The sequence below is a fragment of the Salmo salar genome, chromosome ssa05, assembly GCF_905237065.1.
Source record: "Salmo salar chromosome ssa05, Ssal_v3.1, whole genome shotgun sequence".
In the NCBI taxonomy this organism is placed as follows: domain Eukaryota; kingdom Metazoa; phylum Chordata; class Actinopteri; order Salmoniformes; family Salmonidae; genus Salmo; species Salmo salar.
The window spans coordinates 26,407,805-26,435,357 of NC_059446.1; the positions used below are offsets into that span (position 1 = coordinate 26,407,805).

Consider the following 27,553-nt stretch of genomic DNA (forward strand, 5'->3'; position numbering starts at 1 on the left):
TGCATAAATCTGTTCCTTCTGAATGAGCTGAATGAGCCACCTCCATAGTGGGAGGATTGGCAAAGGGGGGGTGTAGCACAGGAACCGTTGTTGACGGTGGCCACCCTCCCTTCCCTCCCTTCCCTCCCTTTAGTTTTGGGGTTGTTTTTGTGTTTTTTTTTGTTTTGAGGTGCAGTCGGGGTCTGCACCTTCGGGGGGGCACTGTCACGTCCTGACCAGTAAAAGGGGTCATTTGTCATTGTAGTATGGTCAGGGCGTGGCAGGGGGTGTTTTTGTGTGTTTTGGGGTTGGTTTGTTTCATGGGGATTTGTTCTACTTTTCATTTTCTATGTTCATTTTCTATGTGTGGCCGAGTATGGTTTCCAATCAGAGGCAGGTGTCTTTCGTTGTCTCTGATTGGAAGCCATACTTAGGCAGCCTGTTTTTTCCTGTGGGTTGTGGATGGTTGTTTTCCGTATAGTCTGTGAACCTTATGGAACTGTTTGCTGTCGTTTGTTTTTTCTTTGTTTAAGTGTTCTCTTAAAATAAATAAGTAAGAATGAGCACTCTACACGCTGCGCCTTGGTCTCATCAATACGACAATTGTGACAAGTTGAGTGTGAGAGTGGGATTGTGTCAGTTTTACTCTGTGGAGAGCAAAACATTTTCATCAAAATAACACCCATCACTATCACATTTCCCAGCATGCTCTACTGCGGGTAGATTGTTTTAGTATTGTTTTTAATATCTGTGTTTTTGTATATACATTGATTGATTAATCTTATGCTACACGAAGATAAATATCACCTTTTTCTAAACTAATCCAATCAGATAGTGAGCTAGTTTTATTGCACCTGTTACTGAAAGGGTTGTTCCAGTTTAAATGGTTTAGGTAGTCTCCTTTAACAACCACAGGTTGTGGGTGAATAACAATTCCATCTGTTGAATATCCTACCTCTAGCTTGATTCCAATAGGAATTACAAATCATTTTGCAAGCCAGCATAATGTGACTTGTAGGCCTGATGTAAACTGTAAATCAGGAGTTTCAGGCCACTGTGTTAGCGTAAAACTAGGCCCTCAAAGTAAGGCCTTATGATATACAACGCCAGTCAAAAGTCTGGACACACCTATTAATTCAAGGGTTTTTCTTTATTTGTGCTATTTTCTACATTGTAGAATAATAGTGAAGACATCAAATCTACAAAATAAAACATGGAATCATGTATTAACAAAAAAAGTGTTAAACAAATCCAAATATATTTTATATTTGAGATTCTTCAAAGTAGTCACCTTTTGCCTTGATGACAGCTTTGCATACTCTTAGCATTCACTCAACCAGCATCAAGAGGTAGTCACCTGGAATGCATTTCAATTAATAGGTGTGCCTTGTAAAAGTTAATTTGTGGAATTTATTTCCTTCTTAATGCGTTTGAGCCAATCAGTTGGGTTGTGACAAGGTAGGAATGGTATACAGAAGATAGCCCTATTTGGTAAAAACCAAGTCCATATTATGTCAAGAACAGCTCAAATAAGCAAAGAGAAATAACAGTCCATCATTACTTTAAGACATGAAGGTCAGTAAATACGGAAAATGCCAGGAACTTTTAAAGTTTCTTCAAGTGCAGTTGCAAAAACGATCAAGCGCTATGATGAAACTGGCTCTCATGAGGACCGCCACAGCAAATGAAGACCCAGAGTTACTTCTGCTGCAGAGGATAAGTTCAAGTTAGAGTTACCAGCCTCAGAAATTGAAGCCAAAATAAATGCTTCAGAGTTCAAGTAACAGACACATCTCAACATCAACTGTTCAGATGAGCCAGAGTGAATCATGCCTTCATGGTTGAATTGCTGCAAAGAAACCGCTACTAAAGGACACCAATAAGAAGAAGAGACTTGCTTGGGTCAAGAAACACGAGCAATGGACATTAGACCGGTGGGAATCTGTCCTTTGGTCTGATGAATCCAAATGTGAGATTTTTGGTTCCAACCGTTGTGTCTTTGTGAGACGCAGAGTAGGTGAACGGATGCTCTCCGCATGTGTGGTTCCCACCGTGAAGCATGGAGGAGGAGGTGTGGGGGTGCTTTGCTGGTGACACTGTCAGTGATTTATTTAGAATTCATGGCACAATTAACCAGCATCGCAACCCCAGCATTCTGCAGCGATACGCCATTCCAAGCTGGCTTGTGGGACGATCATCTGTTTTTCAACTGGACAATGACCCAATACACCTCCAGGCTGTGTAAGGGCTATTTGACCAAGAAGCAGAGTGATTGAGTGCTGCATCAGATGACCTGGCCTCCACAAGTTTTTGGTTACTACATGATTCCATGTGTTATTTCATAGTTTTGATGTCTTCACTATTATTCAACAATGTAGAAAATAGTCAAATAAAGAAAAACCTTTCAATGAGTAGGTGTGTCCAAACTTTTGACTGGTACTGTATGTCATTTATTGTCATAAAGAGTTTAATGACAACATTCACCTAGTGAATGCCACAGGACTGAAAATGAATGAATTCAACAATCATCTCTCTGTCACTAGCAAATACAGTCATGGGTGATAACTCTACAATCACTTGAAAAAGCAAGGCACGCTTGGAAATATTCAAATTAGACTTTACACCATACAGTGTTAAAACAATGCCCAAAAATGAGTTACTGTAAAAGTACCGGTGTTAATTTCCTAACACTTAGAAGGTGTTACAGCATCAGCACCAATGACTGTATATTAATGGACAAAGCCATCGATCACGTGACACCATTCATTCCTATGTCAAGACTCAATAGCGCATTTGAAGCCAAGGAAGTTGATTAAAATGGTGTCTCATGAAGACACAGTTTGAGCTACTCCAGGAAGTGACGTTGCAGGCTACTGTAGCTCAGTACTGCCCCCACTCATTGAGTATCTCAAATTGAAGGCTGACCGGGGTACATTAGCAACAAAATTATTCTTATAACTTATTCTGTGTGCAGTTTAAAAATATTTGGTTCAAGGACGTAAAACTAGTGTAATAGAAGCAATGATTGTCTTCGAAAAATGTGTTTATTTACACGAAGATTGCCATTTTCCCATTCACTATAAAGGGGATCCTGTTTTCTGAAAATAATGCCTGCAGTACTGAGGTCAGTCTTGAACTGCATGGCTTCAATGAGAGGGTGCAGTCGTTCTCCGCTGGTCAGCACTAAGCACAGTATTCATTTAGTACTGAAAAGTGTAGACCTGGATAGACACTGGAACAGTGTTAAATTGATTCAAGTGTTTACTTTTAGTAAAAACATATTTCATCTTTTATGTACTGTTTTGATTATCTTTTATCCATCTAAAGTTATTGGACTAATTGTTATTGGATACCAGTTTTTGTTTTATAAACAATTGTCATTAAATATTTTGTCTTTCTTTAATGAAAATGTTGGTAGATCCATGTTGAGTCTACAACACCCTTGCTGCAACCATATTGTTGATACACCATGGCATATTTTGCATAAATGTACATGTAAACAATGTTATTTCTGAGATTTTATATTTGACTCGGTTTCAGTTGTTTGTAAATACTACATTATATAAAAAATATTCTGATTGTTGAATGATTGGCAGATATCAATTCTCTGAATAATTGTTACATTGCAACATATCAATTCTCCTGCTTTCATCAGTTACAAAGAAGTCTGTTTGTAAAGGAATACAATTAGCTGATGAAGGCATACCAGAACATGTTAGTTTTATTAATGAAGACTTTATTTCTAAGTGTTTTTACCCCCCATTTCGTGATTATGATCTTGTCTCATGGCTGCAACTCCCCAAAGGGCTCGAGAGAGGCTGTAGTGATGTGCAACACTGCAATGCACTGCCTTAGACTGCTGCGCCACTCGGGAGGCAGAATACTTACTTTTTTAAACAAACTTCTGTTTTCCTAAACCATGAATTTGGCCTGACTGCCATTATCTCAATAAACGCAGTGATTAATAACACATCCAATGCAAGTACCCGGATATTTCTACAGTATCTCAAACACAAGCAGAGCAAACACAGGGGAAAGCTGGGGAAATGATTTTCCATTAACATTGACTTATTTAACATGCCTCCATCTCTGAAATATAAATACTACATACTGTAGATGACCCATGTTTGCTCAGACCTAGGTCAAGTACATACCGACATGTCACTTTAAAATCCTAGAAATTATTTTGAGGTGTGCAGCTCTTGATTTAGCTTAGTGTTTGTACTTTTGGGACTATTCTATATGTGCATTGTTGTATTGCTACTCTATTGTACCGGGAAAACTAAATGACAAAGTATTTGATGTGTATCAGACCCAGGTCTGGTGAGGTGGTTGAGAAGTGGTTTAGTCCTTGTGGGGTACTGTAAATGCAGCCTCAATCCACCTGATAGGTGCTTCCAGGAAATGGAACATAAGGTTGGAATGGGATAGTTGGGACGTGGGTGAAATAAAGTCTCTGAAGTCTGAAAGCCCTAATTATAGCCTATTTAGGGAAATTCTAGGCGGAAATTCAAACGGGTGGTAAAAGATCTCTATTGCATCCCTCATTGTCACAACAGTCTCTCTTACTGTCTCTCTTGTCCATGTGTTAGTGTTGTAATGTATCGACCATATACTACGTTGTAAAAACACCAGAATGCATTAGGTCATGATCCCCCATTTGGTTGACTGCTGCTGAAATAGGACACTTTATTTGGACAGCCGAGTAGTACAGTTAGGCCATCCCCACACACTACACTGCTGTTGTTGAGGGGTGGAGTAGAGGAGTGTCAATGCCCATAACATCTTCATAGTCACGGTATCTTTACAGCACTGTCCATTCTTAGCGGTCAGAAAACAAGACATCTTTGGTAAGATACCTTTTAGTTTTTTTTCTATTCATATTGCAATGTTTTTGTGAATTATATGAGACAAGACAGAAAATCATTAGTATATTTAATATAAAAAACATGTATTTGATATCCTATGCTCAATTAATTTTACTTATGAATTACCATGTTTTTCTACAAAATTCGAAGACCATCTGTTGGTGGAAATTTCTGTTCTATAAAGAGTGACTCATGAAATTGAAAATGATGATTTAACAACCTGTTATGCTTACACAATTGCTTTTTCAGATTTGACCAATTCTACCTAGTCTCGTCAACAAGGTATATATGGTAAGTGTTTTTGTTTGCTTACTGTTGTGTTATTCAAAGTATTGCAAATACAGCAGTGAAATGGACCACACAAGTTCAGGTTGACTTGGGATCGTTATCCAATGATGGCCACTTTTGGACAGGGTTCTCCAGTAGCTACCTAATGTACCAATAGCCACTTTTGGCCAGCGTTCTTCATTAGCTATATAATGTACCGATGGACACTTTTGGCCAGGGTTCTCCAGTAGCTACATAATGTATCGATCAGTGGAGGCTGCTGAGGGGAGGACGGCTCATAATAATGACTGGAACGGAGCAAATGGAATGGCATCAAACCATGTGTTTGATGTATTTGATACAATTACCACGAGCCCGTCCTCCACAATTAAGGTACCACCAACCTCTTGTGGTAACGATGGCTACTTTTGGACAGGGTTCTCCAGTAGCTACATAATGTACCGATGGCCACTTTTGGCCAGGGTTCTTCAGTAGCTACATAATGTACCAATGGCTACTTTTGGTTCTTCAGTAGCTTGCTACATAATGTACTGGCCAGGGTTCTTCAGTAGCTAGCTACATAATGTACTGGCCAGGGTTCTTCAGTAGCTAACTACATAATGTACTGGCCAGGGTTCTTCAGTAGCTAGCTACATAATGTACTGGCCAGGGTTCTTCAGTAGCTAGCTACATAATGTACTGGCCAGGGTTCTTCAGTAGCTAGCTACATAATGTTTTGGCCAGGGTTCTTCAGTGGCTAGCTACGTAATGTACTGGCCAGGGTTCTACAGTAGCTAGCTACGTAATGCACTGGCCAGGGTTCTTCAGTAGCTAGCTACATAATGTTTTGGCCAGGGTTCTTCAGTAGCTAGCTACGTAATGTACTGGCCAGGGTTCTACAGTAGCTAGCTACGTAATGCACTGGCCAGGGTTCTTCAGTAGCTAGCTACATAATGTTCTGGCCAGGGTTCTTCAGTAGCTAGCTACATAATGTTTTGGCCAGGGTTCTTCAGTGGCTAGCTACGTAATGTACTGGCCAGGGTTCTACAGTAGCTAGCTACGTAATGCACTGGCCAGGGTTCTTCACTAACTAGCTACATAATGTTTTGGCCAGGGTTCTTCAGTAGCTAGCTACGTAATGTACTGGCCAGGGTTCTACAGTAGCTAGCTACGTAATGCACTGGCCAGGGTTCTACAGTAGCTAGCTACATAATGTTTTGGCCAGGGTTCTTCAGTAGCTAGCTACGTAATGTACTGGCCAGGGTTCTACAGTAGCTAGCTACGTAATGCACTGGCCAGGGTTCTTCAGTAGCTTGCGACTGTACTGGCAAGGGGTCTTCAGTAGCTAGCTACATAATGTACTGGCCAGGGTTATTCAGTAGCTAGCTGCTGTACTGCCAAGGGTTCTTCAGTAGCTACATAATGTACTGAAGAAAAAGCTAATAACCTAACAAGCATATTATTTCCAATTAAGAACATCTAATTTCATTTCAAACTTCAAGTTGTTCACTCTATGGAGATTGATTCATTAAAAGTACAATATGACAGCAAACAGCTCCCCTGCTGTGGCATCAAGTATTCACTTGTTCATCCAGTTCACTTCTTTGATTTGATTGTAGAGGTCTTCTTCAGCTCGTTATGAATATTTCTAACTATTTGATTAGATGATTAAAAAGACAGAGGTCCACTTACATATAATGGTGTTTAATTTGCATAGTGTTGTAATACCATAAGCATGGTAACATGGATAGGGTGGGTCTAACCCCTCCCACCTAGGACAGGGTTTCATCAGGGGAGACCTGACTTGAAAACCCCTAGGTAGTCAGGTAGACTATGTTAACTGATGGGGCTCTAGTTCAGAATAGTAATGTCCATCCTCAGTCCAATCCCTATACATAAATGTAAAAGGACTCCAATCACTTTGTGTCAGAAACTTGAAATAAATCAGACAGACAGACATGGTCTCTTTTGGTTGGTGTGACTCGTAATGGGTTTCAGCCATTGAGTAAATACAGTCAAATGCAATCAATCAAGCAGTGGATTGTCCCATAGGCCTATTTGCATTGGTTGATTACTGTTTGTGCAGATTGCCTATCAAGTCAGAAGAGAGTTGACACTGGTAGTAGAGTGGAGTAGTCAATCAAGGAACAGGAGGGGACAGCTGTAAATACAAATAGCAGATGCATTGAGTTATACATGAATCACTGATTCTTTGTATTATTACTTGAATGAAGTTAAGGGAGATCTTTTTTTTTTTTTTACTTAGGACAGTAGTCAGTCAACGTGTCTCTTCTGGCAATTCTACTCATTTCATTTAATTAATCCTTTCTCAAACCTTTGAGGTCATTATGACCCATGTGAACTTGAGTGTAGAGGCATAGATGCAGTAAAGAGGTCACTAGAATGCAGACCGTGGGGAATAGAAGAAGGATGCAGAATTGGTGCACATTCAACAAATCTGATCTAACAAAGTGGATATTCGTCAAATCCGTCATGATTGATGTATTGTAACAGGCCCAGTGTGGTTACTAAAGTCCGATTTGGATACATTTGGCTGCATAACATTTAGAAGTAGTCCCTTTTCAGGTTTAGAAGAAGTGACTTCTAAATGCTAACTCCCATTCATATAAGATGGTAGCATAGCTAGCATAGAGAAATCGGTGGTGGTAGTAAAAGTTGTTTTTAACTGTAATTTAGTTGATTGGTGACGAGGAAATTAACATGTATTGTTGACATCCATACAAGCATTATACTCCAATTTTTACCTCAACATAGTGTGAAATACACAAATAAGCAATAGCCTAAATCTAGGCTAATGTTGAAGGGGGCAATGAGGAGATTCAAGATCTTTCCCCTACGGAATCTTTCCCTCACGTGTTTCCATGGCATTTCCATTGTTTTGGTCGAGTTCCATTGACCTCTTTACCGCATCTATGGGAGAGTGTCTCAGATCATAATCAAATGAAGATCGTCTTCCCATTAGCTTTCATTTCTTCAAAATAATATGAATCCATCATCCTCCTCAAATTTGAAGTCACCAACTGCCACTAAAGTAGTCTTCACCCCCTCTATCTATTCACCCATGGACTTGTAAATCCAGTCGCTCCCTTATATCAACATTTTTAATGACTAAACATAGTAGAAGAATTGAACACCTTGTGGTAATAGCCTTTCATTTGACCTGTAATGCTACAGCAAAGGACAATTGTTAACATTAGCTAACCAGCAGCAATATGTTTTTTTTTTTAACTAGGCAAGTCTGTTAAGAACAAATTCTTATTTACAATGATGGCCTACTCCGGCCAAACCCGGACGATGCTGGGCCAATTGTGCACCACCCTATGGGACTCCCAATCACGGCCGGTTGTGATGCAGCCTGGAATCGAACCAGGGTCTATGTAGCAGAATTGAACGTTCAGTTGATTCAAATTGTGTGTTTTTTCGATCAGCACATACCAGTAAACTCTTGGTACTTAGACAAAGGAATGCACAACAAAGCAAATTGTGGGGACAGAGCTTTGCTGAAGAGAGGGGAAGATAATTTTCTCAAATCTCACACCTGTGCTGACATCCGACTGAGTCAGAGGTTGAAAGAGATGTTATATTGCTTTTCTCCTCAAATTATATTTTCCTCAGAGATGAAACCAAGGAGAATTTAGAGAATGATGACTCTCCACGACACCGGCTAGGGCTATCAAAGTGAGTTTGTATGTGTTTACTTCTGCGATAGCATTGATTGCAAACATGTATGAACACAGACTACATTACAGTAGCCTAACCATCTGGAAGGGACTGATTAAAGTACAGAGTGTCTATGAAGAACTTCTCATCTTGAGAAGAACCTTCAGAAAAAGTTTCAGTTTCACAGAAGAGGATAGCATGGAGACAGAGCTGCATAACATCACACTAGAATCGCCCTTCTGATGCCAAGATTTCCCCTCTGCAACCAAACTTGCTAGCTAGATTATAGTTTGATTGTACAAAACATTTCCCCCCATGTCTGTCCCACAATGACACATTTTTAGGAAATGCAGGCAATGTATTCTGTTCCCCCTTGTTATTTATTTCTCACAGGCTTCCTACAGAGGCAGTGTGAAAGACTTTGTCAACTTCAATGCCAAGCAGGATGCTGAGCTCTTACACAAGGCCATGAAAGGCATAGGTAAGTTAGATGCACTTAATTCAAGTTATAAATATAAAAATACAGCATAAGCCATTTAGCAGACACTTTTAAAGCAATTTACAGTACAGTGAGAGTAAACATATTAGTATGTGGCCCCAAAGGGAATTGAACTCATAAACCTGGGGTTTCTATCTCCACGCTCTTTCCAACTGAGCCACAGATATAAACTCTACCAGAGAAACTGCAGTGGAATATGTATTTATACTGTAAACATTTTTGTATTAAGCTGTATTTACAGAGTATTTATTCCTTAATTACACATTTTTTGCTTAGAAAAACTGAATTAGCTGTGCAAAGTGTCAGGCTGCTATTATAACAACCTGTACTTAAATATATTGTACAATACTTTATTTTCCCCTAATGCCGCTGTAATGGTATGTTTTTATGGAACTTCTTACTCTCCCTTTCAACTTCGTTTCCCTCTCAAATGACCTGGAATTCATCACAGCAGTACATATAGATATATTGTATCATCTTAATTTGAGCCAGTTTGCTACAGCAGGAAAATAATCCTGCAGCAACAGGAAATGTGAATTATTATGTGGATTATAATTAATGGCCCTTTTTTTTAGGGGTCAATACATTTTTAGTTAGGGCAAATCAAGTCTGGAAATTAAACTTTAGAAGATTTTTGAAAATTCAAATACACTACAAGTTTTAATTTCCTGCCTAGCAGGAAAAATCTCAACAACAAAAGAATAATCAAATTAAGATCTTACATCTGTAATGACCACCATAACGACAATTTCCTCCATATGTCATTGGTTTAAACCAATTGTCCCAGTGTTGTAAAAAAATGTGATGACCTTGAACCCAAAAGACACAACGTTGTACAGAGGAAGTAAAGGGGAAGATGATCGTAAAATGGAGGCATATCTGTGAATTATAGCTTGACTTATAGTTGGAGCTCAAAATCAATCTGACCTCTGATCTTTTAACCAGATAACATTATTAGCGGTGACTTGCTTTATGGCATAATTAAGTCTGGATAACAAATCTATTTCAACGTTGCCCAGGAAATGCCGTGAATTGTCTCAGCCCTGATATTAATTTGCTGTATCCAAGAGTTATTGATGCCTTTTAAAAGTATTGGTATTGATTGTTTGTGCGTTGGTCCATTTGTCTCGTCATTTCTCTGGTGAGAATAGGTCTATATGTTGATCTAGTGCTTATTAAAGGGACAGTTCATCCTCCAGATGAAATTACATGGTGCTAATCTAATTGAGGTCTGTAGATTTCCTTGAATACATATAGCGTGGTCCAGGCCAACATAGTTTGTCCATGTTTGTTGTTGCCTTTCAAACCACAATGACCAAACTATCTTTATGGAATATGGACTCAGCTCAACAAAGGGCATGGAAATCACTGATAAACGTACATTTTGGGGTGAATCATCCCTTTATCGTTGTAAACACAAACTGAATTTCTTTACTTGGTTCACTACACCATTATAAATAGACAATGTGGTAACTAACTAGTTATTCCAAACTGGTAGGGGTGGCTTTGTTTTAACGAGTTCTGCAATTCATGATCAAGACAGGTTCTCATGTCACTGATTTAAGATGGATTACTGTACGTTTGTCATCATGTTTGACAGGCACTTATGAGGACACCATTCTAATGCTCTTGACATCGCGCAGCAACAATCAACGGCAGGAAATTAAGGTGGAGTACAAGAAGGCCCACGGAAAGGTGAGACAGGAAGCTTACAGGTCTGATTGAAGCCTACAGGTCATGTCACCAACCCCATCACTCATCAGCCAAAACAAGGGTTACCTAAGGGAAAACAGCATGCCATTTTTTCTACTGTTACTGAAGAAGAGTAGAGCATATGCACGTCCAATGGCCTTGTGCAGGATATCCAAGTATGAATTTCAATAAGAGGAATCCATCCACATACTGCCAAAATGCTTTACTGTTATTCTCAGATGTGGGGTTTATTAGTAGGGGCAGATTGGCATGACGGTATTGCCATTGCGCAGATGTCACGTAGATAGCAGCACTGGGACTGGGCGAGGTTTGTGACTTATCTGTAATGAATAGCATCTGTCCAATACCTACAGTATAGGCCCTCATGAGAGTTCTGAAATATTATCCACCCACACATGCCATAAGTTGCTTTACCTGCCACCCACCTACCTACCCACACACAATCTCTCCATCCACACATATCCCTCCTCCCCCTCTTTCTCCTTGTCAGTCTCACTTTCAAATTGTTCTTTATTCATCCACCCCTCTCTCTCGCGCTCTCTTTCTCTGGCCTCTGCTTATTCAGATCGGCACTTCAAAAATACCCAAATCTATGGTAAACGGCTGATAAAAATCTACTCCGATGTACACTTCTGTGAGTAATGTGTTGAATTGTCTGGTGGCTTAACATAAGAGGAAAGCCAACAATAAATGTAGTTATCAGGGTGTCTGATAACTCTCGCTCTCTTTCCAGTATACTGTATGTATTAGGAGTGACTCAACTCATGTTTTTTATTGTCAATAGTAATAAATTAACTCTCGCTCATAAACCAAGTATTTTACACTTCTATGTGCATGTTATCAAAACACCCGTTAATCATTCAAATGCATTGATTGAGGTAAAGATTTCTGCTCTGTTATTCTTTGTTTTCATTTTACTTTAAACAAACACTTCTTCCATTGTCAAAGTTATCAGAATATGAATCATACAAAATTTTAATAATTTTAATAAATTGATTGAGGTAAGGAATTCGGCTTAAATATTTTTTGGTTTGTTTTTTTAAAGGTCCAAATCAAACACTTCTTCCATTGTTCAAAGTTAAAAAATTATAGACTATTTTATCCTCAGGATCTTGTGAAGAATTCAAATGTATTAATTGAGTAAGAGATTTTGGCTCTATTTGTCTAAAGCAAGCACTTCTTCCATTGTCTAAATTATCTTAATATTGACTTTATTTTTCCACAGGATCTTGTGAGTGCTTTAAAGTCGGAGCTGGGAGGCTTGTTCGAGACGCTCATTGTGGCGTTGATGATGCCTCCCATTTCCTATGACGCCTCTCAACTCCATAAAGCACTCAAGGTAATGTACAGCAATGTATAGTCTATGTTTGGTTATGGCTCCAATAACAAGCCATGTATTGTGCAGCCAAACGTGAGTCTACATAGAATGAAGGTAAAGTACAGTTTAAGGTATGTAGAATTAAGAATTGTAATGGTATTTTTACAATCAGGTACAGTATGTGCAGGATATTGGTCATGTGTCTAGATTATTTCAGGTGAACGTTAACATGCCCCATCAGTTAATGGTCTTAAACCTAGCTCTCCTGAAATATTTTCTTTTTCCCTGCAGAAGGCCAGTCCATTATAGGCTACACTAATGAAGTGTAATATGTGTGGCCATGTTTTTCATCTTCCACGTAGCCCTGTTAGGTTTGTCCAAGACTGATTGAGTACCATGGTACTGCTAGGCTTTGGCAGGGTCAGGGGTTAAATGAAAACTCCACCCCAAAAAAATATTTTGGTATTTTTTTCATTTGTCCATTGTTGATATAGTCCCAAAATGTTTTGCATGTCAGTGGTTAAGTTTTCAAGATATATAACTTTCAAAATACAGAAATAAAGCTGATATTTTACATTAAAAAGTCTGTATATCTTGAAAACTTGCTGACATGCAAAACATTTTGGGACTATATCAACAATGCACTAATGAAACACTTCAGAGGCATTTAAACACACACACACACACACTAATGCAGCTACTTGAGAGGTAATTAAACACACACTTACTTGTTCCATCAATATTGTCCAAGTTGGTTTGTGTGACATCGGCTTTACACATGTCAGGTCTGTATATTACATGAATATTTCTATCCATACGTTGCACACATATAATTGCCCATATAACAAGCCCTAGAGGTACACTCTGGGGCTTGTTATTATGGGCAATATGTGACATGGTGAGGTTGGACCCAGGTGCAAAGAAGAGACCAGACGAGGAATCAGCGGTTAAGGATAAACATAATACTTTACTGAGAAATGGTAACGGAAGGATCACAGTAACACTGGGAAAATAACAAACACTAAGTCTCGAAAACTCACTCAGGAGACAAACGCACATGGCACATAATTCAAGCATCAGCAAAGGACAACAGAAAACACACCTATTTTAACAGGGAAATCATAATGAGTAAATAGGACACACCTGAGTGTCTCTAGGACGGTCTCTGCCACCCCCTGGTGATAGGTGGAACCATGACTGTACCCCCCTTCTAGGAGCGGCTCCAGCCGCGGAGCCAGGGCGACCACCATGTCGTTGGTTGAAGTCCCGAACAGGTACCGGATCCAGGATGTCCCGGGCAGGCACCCACGCCCGTTCCTTGGGCTGTAGCCCTCCCAGTCCACCAGGTACTGCAGGGTGCCTCGGACCCGACGAGCCTCCAACAGATGCCGGGCAGTGTAGGCCGGGCGACCATCGACAAGTTGAGGGGGCAGAGGGGCAGGTGTGGGGGAGAGAAGGGACTGGTCCTTACCAGCTTGAGATGGGAGACATGGAAGGATGGACAGACCCTCATAGACCTGGGAAGCTGGAGACGATAGGTGACCGGGTTGATACGACTCAGGATCTTGAATGGTCCTATGTAGCGTGGAGCGAGCTTCCGTGAGTCCACCTTTAAGGGAAGATCACGGGTGGACAGCCACACTCGTTGACCCGGTTGGAGGAGCCGAAGAGGCCTTTGGTGCCGGTTTGCCTGGTGTTGGTGTCGGGCAGATGAGTGGAGCAAGGAGGATCGCGCTCTGATCCAAGTGCAGCGACGTCATCAAATGAACGCCTCAGCTGATGGCACCCCCACTTCGGCCTCTTGTTCAGGAAGCGGGGGGGGGGTGACAGTCCAGTGGATGAGTTTGGCACTGTGTTGTGAGCATACTCCGCCCAGATGAGAAACTTGCTCCAGTTGCTGACCTTGGTGGACGAAACAGTGGAGGAACTTCTCCAGCTCCTGGTTGGCCCTTTCTGTTTGCCCATTTGACTGTGGGTGGAACCTCGAGGAGAGACTCACCGACACCCCCAATAGGGAGCAAAAGGCTTTCCAATACCATGCAACGAACTGGGCCCACGATCCGAGACAATGTCCTGGGGAAGTCTGTGTAGTCGAAAGACATGTGTAATCATGAGATCAGCTGTCTCCTTCGGGCAACTTGGGTAAGACAATGAAATGGGCTGCCTTGGAGAACCGATCAACGACCACTAGGATAGTGATAAGCGCTTGGGATGGAGGTAAACCTGTGATAAAATCGACGGACAGGTGGGATCATGGACGACTGTGTATGGGCAGAGGTTAGAGCAACCCAGCAGGTCGCTGTCGTGAGGACTTGCATTTGGCACAGGTGGAACAGGCCGCAACAAAGGATCTCACATCCTCAATCGTGTTGGGCCACCAGAATTTCTGCCTCAGGAACTCTAGTGTCTGATTAACCCCTGGATGCCCAGTTAAATTAGAGGAGTGTCCCCATTGTAGCACTCGAGAACGGGCTGATCGCGGAACATAAAGTCTGTTGGTGGGACCCCCACCGGGCTCAGGTTCTCCGGTCTGGGCTTGTCATACCGTGCTCTCTATACTCCATAACACGGGAGCCACAATGCGGGAGCTGGGGATGATGGGCTCGGAGTCCCTCTCCTCGTTAGAGACATCGTGTTGGCCGGACAGGACATCTGCTTTCTGATTCTTGGATCTTGGACGATAGGCTAGAGTGAAGTTGAACCTGTTAAAAAACAGAGCCCACCTAGCCTGGTGAGCGTTCAACCTCCTGGTTTCTTGAATGGAGACCAAGTTCTTATGGTCCGTCCAGATCACGAAAGGATGATATGCCCTCTCTAACCAGCATCTCCACCCCTGAAGGGCCCACTTGACTGCCAAGAGCTCCCGGTTGCCTACATCGTAGTTGCGTTCCGCTGGCGAGAACCGCTTGGAAAGAAAGGCACATGGGTGCATTATCTTGTCCCCCTTGTTCCGCTATGAAAGGACCGCCCCTGCTCCGGTGTATGTGGCGTCAACCTCTACAACAAAGGAACGAGTAGGATCAGGATGAACGAGGATGGGTCCGGAGGTGAAACGTCCCTTGAGCTCCATGAAGGCCCTGTAAGCCTCGGGGGTCCAGCCAAAACAGGTCTGGGACTTGCAGGTTAGGGCCGTGAGAGGCGCTGCCACCGCATCAAAGCTCCGTATAAAATGCCTGTAAAAATTGGAAAACCAGAGGAACCGCTGGACCTGTTTGAGTGAGGCGGGACGGGGCCAGTCAGTGACCCCACTAACCTTAACAGGGTCCATTTGGATGCCAGCGGTAGAGATAACGTGACCCAGGAAAGAGACTTGGGATACATGGAACTCACACTTTTCAATCTTGACATATAGTTGACTCTGCAGGAGTCTCAGGACTTGTTGGACATGCAGGTTGTGTTCTGGAAAAGTCTTGAAGAAGATCAGGATGTTGTTGAGGTAAACAAAGACGGACCGATTCAACATATCCCTAAGAGTGTCATTGACAAATGCTTGGAAGACTACCGGTGAGTTCGGTAATCCGAATGGCATGACTAAATACTCATAGTGGCCCCTAGGGGTGTTAAAGGGAGTTTTCCATTCATCTCCCTCCCTGAATCTCACTTGATTGTAAGCGTTGCAGAGGTCCAGTTTGGTGAATAATTGGGCTCCCTGGTCCAGCTCCAAGGCGGCGGACATCAGAGGTAGGGGGTAACGTTTCTTAATAGATTATTTATTTATTTTCATTTTTTATCAGACGCTCTTATCCAGAGCGACTTACAGTAGTGAATGCATACATTTCATTAAAAAAATATTCTTCCATACTGGTCCCCCGGGGAATCGAACCCGCAACCCTGGCGTTGCAAACACCATGCTCTACCAACTGAGCCACACGGGACCAATTGTGATCCTGTTCAGCATTCGGTAGTCGATGCAGGGATGCAGCCCTCCATCCTTCTTTCCCACGAAGAAGAAACCTGCACCAGCTGGGGATGTTGAGGAGTGAATGAAGGCAAAGGAAAGCCGCACACTCTAAGAGCTCAGATGCAAAAATTAATAACCAACGCTCCTAACTATGCTAATTTGTATGTGGGTTACATGGAGAAACAATCCATTTTCAACCCTCTCAAAAATGTTTTCTTGCCTAACATCATTATTTGGAAACGGTATATTGACGATATTTTTGTTCTATGGAGGGGTGATGCAGAACTGCTTCAGGCGTTTTATGCTTTTCTTAACTCCTGTTCTGAACATTTGAGATTTACTATGCAATCTGATACACGTCAAATCAGTTTTCTTGATCTTCTGATCTTGTGTGAAGATAATGTTTTATACACTGATCTTTACAGGAAACCTACTGATCGTAACAGTTTGTTGAGGGCTGATAGTTGTCACCCACTTCCCTTGAAAAATAGTTTGCCCTACAGCCAATTCTGTCGAATCAAAAGAATTTGTATTAAACAATCAGATTTCGACAGAAATATGGCTGAGACTCAGGATAAGTTCAAGGAGAGGGGGTACAACAATGATCAGATTAATATTGCCATTGAGAAAATTCAAAACAAAACGAGACATGACCTTTTTCAAGGTCAGTCTCGCAAAAAGACGCATTCTTGCGTTCTCACTACCCGCTATTCAAAGTGCTCTGAACAAATTAAAGGAATCGTTCACAAACATTGGCACATTCTGAAATATGATGATAGTCTCGGTAATGTGTTTTCTGATCTTCCCCTGGTCGTATTCTCGCGGGGCAGAAATCTCAGAGACCAATTGGTACACTCTGATTTACCACCCCAAGATATTCCTGAACAACGCCTATTTGCGCCCATACTGGATGGAAATTACATGCTCAATGCAATGGCACTTATAAATGTAGATCCTTCAAACACCCCCAAACAGGGAAATCTATCCCAATTAAAGGTGTTATTACGTGTTCCACTAAGGCAGTTATTTATCTTATAACTTGTCCCTGTGGTAAAAATTATGTGGGTAAAACAAAACGTGAAATAAAAGTACGTATCTCAGAGCACCGTAGTACCATTAGGTGCAAAAACTTGACTTACCCAGTTGCGGCCCACTTTTTGGAAGCAAACCATTCGATTTCGTCTCTGCGTTATATTGGCATCGAACATGTCACCCTCCCGAGGAGAGGGGGTGACCTTGATAATTTATTGTTAAAACGAGAGGCTGCCTGGATCTTTAATTTAAAGACCCTTGCTCCCTTCGGTCTCAACATAGACTTTGATCTGAAGCCATTCTTGTGATTATTGTGATTTTGCCATTGTAATTGTTTGTTAGATACATTTTAGACTACAAATGCTATGATCGTATGCTATCCATTTGTTTGTCTTTTTGTATGTTCTTTGTATGCCATTTTTTTGTAAATATTTGAGTTAACCAATGATATTAGGCCATACTTGGCCATGATTACAAACACCTGTGTGTCTCTTGACACTATATAAATGACTCATCTCGCAGTGTTTGTGATGGTACCCTGATGAAGACAGCTTCGCTGTCGAAACGTTGGTTATTAATTTTTGCATCTGAGCTCTTAGAGTGTGCGGCTTTCCTTTGTTTTCTAGTGTTCTGCTCCGCTGGCCAGCACCTCGCCTTTATAGGTGTGCGTTTATTTTTTCTAGAGGAGTGAATGAAACCTGCCTCCAGCGACTCCCGGATGTAATTGTCCATGACTGCAGCTTCAGGGAGGGAGTTAAGATGGCCCGGGGAAGGGTGGAGCCGGGTAGGAGTTATATGTCGATGAGGAGAGAGGGTGGTGGCTTGCCTATTCCTGAAGGCCTCCCGGAGGTCGAAGTATTCGGGCAGGGAGAGCAGAGAAGTCTTGGTCTTCAATGGATGCAGGGGGACGTGTCGAGGCTCTAGGTGAGAGTCTTAGACAGTTAGTCTGGCAGTTCTTACCCCAGTCTAGTAGGTGTCCCGTGGACCAAGAGAGTAGTGGGTTATGTAGCGCTAGCCAGGGGAACCCTAGGATAAGGGGGATCTCAGGAGCCGTGATCAAAATAAAACTAAGTGTCTCTGAGTGAGTCACCCCAACCTGCAGTAGAATGGGCTTGGCCTGATATTTCACCTGGCCAGAGCCAATAGGGCATCAATCGAGGGCTTGAATCTGCAGAGGGATGGGACATTTCACACAGGGGATTTATAATTCTCTGGCGAAGTCTTGATCAATGAAATTATCTGCGGTCCCGGAGTCCACGAAGGCTTGAATCTGATGCTGACGATTGTCCCAGTGGAGGTTTGCGGGTACTGAGAGACGATGACTGGGTAGCTGGGAGGTAACTGCACAGCTCGTCAGGGTCTCCCCTTGTCCTGGCGAGCCCTGGCATTTCTCGTTAGCTCTGGGCATGTACCACTGAGATGGCTGAGACCTCTGCAGTAGAGGCAGCAGCCTTCGCGCATGCGCCTGTCACTGTCCTGTGGGCTCAGACGTGTGTGTCCCAGCTGCTTGGGCTCCTCAGTGCTGGGTTCAAGGGGCTTGGGGTGCTCAGGACACCGGGATACTGGGCTGGTGTCAAAAAAGCACTGTCTCACGCATTCTCCTGATTGCCAGCATTATCAGGGACTCAAGGTCCTCTCCCAGTTCCCAAGAGACCAGTTCATCCTTGATGGAGTTAGACAACACCTGGTGGAAAGCGGTGACCAGTGCCTCCGTATTCCACCCACTGGCAAAGTCAGCCACTGATCTGGCCCCTTGGCGGATGTTGAACAGTCGGCTAGCCACTTCTCATCCGCCGAGTGGGTGGTCGAAGACTCGTCGCAGCTTGGCAGTGAAGGCTAATATGGAGCTGCAGGATGGTGGCTGCTGTTCCCACATCGGCATCATACCGCTTGGGGGCTGGGATCTTGGGATCCCGGTGCAGGTTCTCTGGAGGAACTACGGCGATGCCTGTAGCACTGGGTAATGAGACTTGGTCTTTGGCTCCTCCTGGGTTGGGGTTGGACTGTGGTTGGAGGGAGTCGGTAAGTGCCCGGAGGGTTTCTGATATCTGGAAGAGTTGTTCTTGCTACCGCCCCAGCAGTGCTCCTTGGTGGGTTACAACATTCTTGATCTGGGTGATCTCTGCTGGGTCAATGTTGTGGCCTGAAGCTTGCTGTGACATGGTGAGGTTGGACCCAGGTGCAGAGAAGAAACCAGACGAGGAATCAGCGGTTAAGGATAAACATAATACTTTACTGAGAAACAGTAATGAAAGAATCACAGCAAACACTAAGTCTCAAAAACTCCCACAGGCGACAAACGCACAGGGCACATAATTCAAGCTTCAGCAAAGGACAACAGAAAACACACACATTTTGTTGCAGTGTCATTGGGTGGCAGGTAGCCTAGTGGTTAGAGTGTTGGGCCAGTAACTGAAAGGTTGGTGGATCAAATCCCTGAGCTGACAAAGTAAATAATCTGTCGTTCTGTACCTGAACCAAGGCAGTTAACCCACTGTTCCTAGGCTGTCATTGTAAATAAGAGCTGGTTCTTAACTGACATGCCTAGTTAAATAAAGGTAAAAATCAAATCATGTTTAAAGTGGTGTTTAAATACAAACAAATTGACAATGCAACTTTCTTAACAGTTACATACCAATACAAAGAGACTGGATTGATAGGAACATTAGCCTGAGCTATTTAGGAGGGATATCACACCTGGCACAAATGACTGCCTAGTTCCGTTTTTCCTGCCGAGGTGTGCCTAATACCTGCACCCAGAGTGGAGTAGTTCAAAGTCCAGGTACAGGGGGTGGCTTTGGTCTAAAATGATTTTGTGATCCTTGCAGAGGGCCCTGATCTTAAAGATCTCATCCAGGTCTGTCTGTTTGACTCCCAAGTACCTTGCTTGCTGTGGTGATAATCCTTCTCAGCATATTTCTTTGGCTGACATTAAAATATCCCCGTTTTTTGAGAAAGTACAGTCTCTGTTGACTCTTTTTGTAGATCAGGTCTGTACATTTACTCCACTGAAGCTTATTGTCCAAGAGGACACCCAGATATTTGTTTTCCTCTACAATCTCTATGTTCTGACCTCTGATAGATGTTGCAGAGGTAGGTGTGGTACGCTTCCTGAAGTCTATGCACATCTCTTTGGTCTTGTTGGTATTGTGGACCAAGTGTGATTCATCACACCACTCTACATAGTAATTTAGGACCGGGCCATGGTGTTCCTCGTCGTTATGCAACAAGCTGATCAAGGCAGTGTCATCAGCAAACTTAACGAGGTGTCTGTCAGGATGCGAACTAGTACAACTATTAGAGTACAAGATGTACAGGAGTGGGGACAAAACACATCCCTGAGGAGAGCCTGTGTTGGTGGTGCATATGTCCGACACGTGGGGACCTATTTTGACCCACTGTGACCGCTGGCTCAGGAAGTCTAACAGCCACAAAACCAGCCCCCCATCTAAGAAGTCCCGAATGAGTCTGTGCCAGAATGTAAGGCTGGATTGTGTTGAAGGCAGAAGAAAGTCAACAAGGACGGTCTCTGCCGCCATCTGGTGATAGGTGGAACCATGACACAATAAAGGTGCTAGTTAGAAACAAATATGGTTATTGAGAGCGATGTCATAGGGGAACCATTTTAGGGTCTCTGAAAAAACAAATTGGATAGTTCTTTGAAGAACCATAAAAAAACTAAACCAGAAATGTTTGGTCCTCCAGGACCGGAATTGAATGGCCCTGCTGTAAGGTTTCAAGCCTTATTTGCATATTTCCCAGGGTGCCTTTCGAGTGAATTTGAGTTACTGGTACCACCGATGACTGTGTTTGCTAGTGACAGAGACATGGTTGTTGCATTCAATCATTTTCTTAACTATGGCTTTCACCAGGTGAGATCCTAAATAAATATGTTGTCATTATAATGTTATTATTTAAGACTTTACGTATTTCATAACGCCTTTCTTTTGAGCGCCTAGTTTTACACTTATATAGACCTGCAAGTCACTTTATGCTGGCTTGCGAAATTATGCGGAATTCCTATTGGAATCGAGCCAAAGAGGGGATATCCAACCTTTGGAAATTGTATTCACCTGCAACCTGCATTCAGAATAACTGCCAGGGTTGGGAAGATTAAAATATGAGACTACCTTAAACATCTAAACTGGTGGGTTAACAATCCTTTCCATAATGGGTGCAATAAACCCAAGTAACAGATTGGAATAGTTTTGAAAAATGTGTTATTTAATTAATTAATCAATGTCCATGCAAAACATAGATATTGAAACAAGCAATTCTAAAAATCAACCTGAAGAAGTGCATGCTGGGAAATATGATAATGATGGGCATGGTTTTGGTTCAACTCTGGTTATTAACACTAACACTGGGGTTCTTTTACACCACTGAGTATTAATTTAACTATTTACAGAGTTAATTTAATCCTCCTGTTGTGTTCGTTTCATGTTAATTAATTCTGTGTTCCCGGTCCAAAATGACCGCCAAATTATAGCTGATTTTAAATCCATAATAATACATATATTATCACATAATGTTGTGTAAGATCTTTTAATCAACTTAAGTTCTTGTGAACATTACAAGTTTTGAACTTCTATTTACTATTTATGGCCCGTAGGCCTCATTGACCTGAGCTCATACAACTAGTTTTTGAGTTTAAAAAAAGCATAATGTATGGATTATATTGACTCTAACAAAAACTCAGATGAAACATATTGTGCTATTTATCACAGACTACTTTGTGTCAAAGTCTAACAAGGACTCTCTCCTCCTTACCAGTGTCATGATCAAAGATATGATCAAGAGCCTCACATACAGTATATCGTTTGGTCATTGTGCTGCCACAGAATGAATTGTGAGCAAGGCCTTAAAAAAGTTTTATATACTAGAGCTGCGAGAAAAATGTTGCGATTGTTTGTGAGAATGCCAACATGTGGGGGAAAGATTCTATTGGGGAAAGGTTCCCATGGGGGTTTCCATGGATGCCAAGAAGGGGAGTGAGGTGTGTGTGTGCTCAAACACACATTCATGTGGGGTCTGGGAGAGGAAGTTTGTCCATCTGATGAATGGGCATGTGCCAGAACTCAATTTTCGATACTAATTGTAGTCTCACCCATTTATTTCTAATGACATTTTTGACCAGGAACACCACAGGTGTACCAAAGTTAAATAAAACATCCAAAATGTAATGAAAATCATCAAAATGTATTTTGTGTGTTCAGATGGCCTGTGTGGACAAAGTCATGGAACTTTATGACAATCAGATTAAATTAACTACATTTTTCAGAGAGAAAACGTGTAAATCGTTCCAATTCGACCGGAACACAGCAGGAGGGTTAACTATTGAATCAACACTAGAAATGTTACACTTAAAAATCAACACTAGTTAACACTGGCCAATTTGCTGTGTGCTATGAAAAGGACACATCTGCAGGCTTCCATATGTTTCAAGAACCTTTTAGAATTCTTAAGAACCTTAGATACAACATCAAGAACCCCACAAGAACTCAAAGGTTCTTTATCGGGCAAGAGTTCTCCAAGGAACCTTAAGAGCTGAGGAAGAACCATTTAAGAACCTTTATTTGTTTCAGTGTAGGGCAAAAGCATGTATGTGTATGTTAGTGGCTTTCTCACAGCTACATAAGGGCTATTTTTGTAAGGTCACTATCCTTTGTTCATTCTGGTTACACTGTCCTGCATCAGCTCACTGTTTCTCACATTAGTGGTGGCTCTGATGGCTCAGTTGATAGGAGCACGGCCCTTGCTACACCAGAGACGTGGATTTGGATCCTGCATGGGGAGTGTGTAGGTGATATGGAATTCACAAAATCTCTCCACTGGTGCTGGGCCAGAAAAGACTGATAGTTTTAAAAACCCACACATACATTCACTACCATTCAAAAGTTTGAGGTCACTTCACTTTTTTTGTCCATTAAAATAACATCAAATTGATCAGAAATACAGTGTAGACATTGTTAATGTTGTAAATGACTATTGATTTTTAATGGAATATCTACATAGGCATATACAGTGGGGGAGAAAAGTATTTGATACCCTGCTGATTTTGTACGTTTGCCCACTGACAAAGAAAGGATCAGTCTATAATTTTAATGGTAGGTTTATTTGAACAGTGAGAGACAGAATAACAACAAAAATATCCAGAAAAACGCATGTCAGAAATGTTATACATTTATTTGCATTTTAATGAGGGAAATAAGTACTTGACCCCCTCTCAATCAGAAAGATTTCTGTCTCCCAGGTGTCTTTTATACAGGTAATGAGCTGAGATTAGGAGCACACTCTTAAAGGGAGTGCTCCTAACCGCAGCTTGTTACCTGTAAAAAAGACACCTGTCCACAAAAACAATCAATCAATCAGATTCCAAACTCTCCACCGTGGCCAAGACCAAAGAGCTCTCCAAGGATGTCAGGGACAAGATTGTAGAACTACACAAGGCTGGAATGGGCTACAAGACCATCGCCAAGCAGCTTGGTGAGAAGGTGACAACATTTGGTGAGATTATTTGCAAATGGAAGAAACACAAAAGAACTGTCAATCTCCCTGGGCCTGGGGCTCCATGCAAGATCTCACCTCGTGGAGTTGCAACGATCATGAGAACGGTGAGGAATCAGCCCAGAACTACACGGGAGGATCTTGTCAATGATCTCAAGGCAGCTGGGACCATAGTCACCAAGAAAACAATTGGTAACACACTACGCCGTGAAGGACTGAAATCCTGCGCCCGCAAGGTCCCCCTGCTCAAGAATACATATACATGCCCGTCTGAAGTTTCCTATGAACATCTGAATGACTCAGAGGACAACTGGTGAAAGTGTTGTGGTCAGATGAGACCAAAATAGAGCTCTTTGACATCAACTCAACTCGGAGGAGGAGGAATGCTGCCTATGACCCCAAGAACACCATCCCCACCGTCAAACATGGAGGTGGAAACATTATGCTTTGGGGGTGTTTTTCTGCTAAGGGGACAGGACAACTTCACCGCATCAAAGGGACGATGAACGGAGCCATGTACCGTCAAATCTTGGGTGAGAACCTCCTTCCCTCAGCCAGGGCTTTGAAAATGGGTCGTGGATGGGTATTCCAGCATGACAATGACCCAAAACACACGGCCAAGGCAACAAAGGAGTGGCTCAAGAAGAAGCACATTAAGGTCCTTGAGTGGCCTAGCCAGTCTCCAGACCTTAATCCCATAGAAAATCTGTAGAGGGAGCTGAAGGTTCGAGTTGCCAAACGTCAGCCTCAAAACCTTAATGACTTGGAGAAGATCTGCAAAGAGGAGTGGGACAAAATCCCTCCTGAGATGTGTGCAAACCTGGTGGCCAACTACAAGAAACGTCTGACCTCTGTGATTGCCAACAAGGGTTTTGCCACCAAGTACTAAGTCATGTTTTGCAGAGGGGTCAAATACTTATTTCCCTCATTAAAATGCAACTCATTTTATAACATTTTTGACATGGATTTTTCTGGATTTTTTTGTTGTTATTCTGTCTCTCACTGTTCAAATAAACGTACCATTAAAATTATCGACTGATCATTTCTTTGTAAGTGGGCAAACGTACAAAATCAGCAGGGGATCAAATACTTTTTCCCCCCACTGTAGAGGCCCATTATCAGCAACCATCACTCCTGTGTTCCAATGGCATGTTGTGTTAGCTAATCAAAGTTTATCATTTTAAAAGGCTAGTTGATCATTAGAAAACACTTTTGCAATTATATTAGCACAGCTGAAAACTGTTGTGCTAATTAATGAAGCAATAAAACTGGCCTTCTTTAGACTAGTTGAGTATCTGAAGCATAAACATTTGTGGATTCGATTACAGGCTCAAAATGGACAGAAACAAATAACTTTCTTCTGAAACTCGTCAGATTATTCTTGTTCTGAGAAATGAAGGCTATTCCATGCGAGAAATTGCCAAGAAACTGAAGATCTCGTACAACACTGTGTACTACTTCCTTCACAGAACAGCGCAAACTGGCTCTAACCAGAATAGAAAGAGGAGTGGGAGACCCCGGTGCACAACTGAGCAAGAGGACAAGTACATTAGAGTGTCTAGTTTGAGAAACAGACGCCTCACATGTCCTCAACTGGCAGCTTCATTAAATAGTACCCGCAAAACACCAGTCTCAACGTCAACAGTGAAGAGGTGTCTCCGGGATGCTGACCTTCTAGGCAGAGTTCCTCTGTTCAGTCTTTTATTGGCCAGTCTGAGATATGGTTTTTCTTTGCAACTCTGCCTAGATGGCCAGCATCCCAGTTTGCCAGTTTGCGCTGTTCTGTGAAGGGAGTAGTGCACAGCATTGTATGAGATCTAATATTTTCTTGTCAATTTCTCGCATGGAATAGCCCTTATTTCTCAGAACAAGAATAGACTGACGAGTTTCAGAAGAAAGTACTTTGTTTCTGGACATTTTGAGCCTGTAATCAAACCCACAACTGCTGATGCTCCAGATACACAAATAGTCTAAAGAAGACCAGTTTTACAGCTTCTTTAATCAGTACAACAGTTTTCAGCTTTTTAAAATGATAAACTTGGATTAGCTAACACAATGTGCCATTAGAACACAGGAGTGATGGTTGCTGATAATGGACCTCTGTACGTTGTATGTAGATATTCCATTTAAAAAAATCTGCCGTTTCCAGCTACAATAGTCATTTACAACATTAACAATGTCAACACTGTATTTCTGATCAATTTGATGTTATTTTAATGGACAAAATGTTTTATTTTCTTTCAAAAACAAGGAAATGTGTAAGTGACCCCAAACTTTTGAATGGTAGTGTATTTAGGGTGAATAGTGCACTAATTAAGTAGGTGGAGCAGCATATACCATGTACAGGCTTGTCTTTTTGAATCATGCAGACTGTTTCATGTCCACGTATACTAGCTGATTGTTACAGAATGGCCAGCCAGGTATTGAGTGGGCTTGTCTGAGGGTCTCTGATTGTTGTTCCCCAGGGGGTGGGGACGGATGACGACGTGCTGATTGAAATCCTAGCGTCTAGGACCTGCGCCCAGATTAAAGACGTTGTCGAAGTCTACAAGAAAGGTAAGAGGTTAAATGTGTCATGACACATTCATAAAATATCCCACTGGGCAAAAACTGGTTGAATCAACATTGTTTCCATATCATTTCAACAGAAAAATCTACATGTAAAACTGATTGGATTTCAAAAGTCATCACCGTAAGGGAATTTCGTATTTTTAACCTGGGTGATATTTTTTGTTGATTTCACGTTGAATTCAAATTAGTTCGAAATTGAAATCAAAACTAAACGTTCAACTGAAGTATGTGCCCTGTGGGATTCATTCAACCTCTACAAGAAAGAGCTTAGGTTACTCATATAAGAGCACAAAGCGAGACCCAGATGCTGACATGGGAGGCAGGTGGTTTGAGTCTTTGATATTTATTACATCCAAAAGGAGTAGGCAAGAGAATGGTCATGGACAAGCAAAAGGTCAAAACCAGTTCGGAGTCCAGGAGGTACAGAGTGGCAGGCAGGGTCGAGGTCAGGGCAGGCAGAATGGTCAGGCGGGCGTGTACGGAGTCCAGAAAACAGGCAAGGGTCAAAACTGGGAGGACTAGTAAAAGAGAATAGAAAAGGCAGGAGCATGGGAAAAACACGCTGGTTGACTTGGAACATACAAGAATAACTGGCACACAGAGACAGGAAACACAGGGATAAATACACCAGGGATAACAAGTGAAACCTGGAGTGGGTGGAGACAATAACAAGGACAGGTGAAACTGATCAGGGTGTGACACCTCAAGGAAAACAGGTATCACTTAAATGGGTGGTATACAGTTCATAAGCATTCATAACACCTTTATGAGTGTTGCAGTATCATTCGTAAAAACGTCCATTAGATGTTTATTCAACAGTGGAGAGAAGTTGAGCTGAACACAATCCACATGATTTTTTTCACAGTCCATCAAATAGAATTACACATTCCACATGTTACATCCAATCTCCATAACCTGGATACCCTACTGCTTCTACTTTCAAATGCTGGATCGGTGCCTTGCCTTGAGCTAAAGCGGTGAGAGTTAGACTCTCAGAATGCAGATTGGCTCGGTGAATAGCAAGATGATGCAGATAGAGATGGCAGCTTTGCTTCTAGTCCTTAGGGAACGGTGCAGTATTTTGTTTTTTATGTATTATTTCTTACATTGTTAGCTCAGAAAACCTTAAGTGTTATTACATACAGCCGGGAAGAACTATTGGATATCAGCAAGACGTCAACTTACCAGCACAACCAGCACTACAACCAGGAATATGA

General features: G+C 42.0%; 1 protein-coding gene across 1 annotated transcript in view; it reads left to right on the forward strand.

Annotated features, from left to right (window-relative positions):
* Positions 1-4,761: 4,761 nt before the first annotated feature.
* Positions 4,762-27,553, forward strand: part of LOC106604559 (annexin A5) — a 30,529-nt gene continuing 7,737 nt past the window's right edge. The window contains exons 1-6 of the mRNA XM_014199309.2: positions 4,762-4,829; positions 5,097-5,138; positions 9,189-9,276; positions 10,895-10,989; positions 12,233-12,346; positions 26,231-26,321. Of these exons, the coding sequence (XP_014054784.2) occupies positions 5,136-5,138; positions 9,189-9,276; positions 10,895-10,989; positions 12,233-12,346; positions 26,231-26,321 (391 nt within the window). The 5' untranslated portion in view covers positions 4,762-4,829; positions 5,097-5,135. The remainder of the gene's footprint in view (positions 4,830-5,096; positions 5,139-9,188; positions 9,277-10,894; positions 10,990-12,232; positions 12,347-26,230; positions 26,322-27,553) is intronic.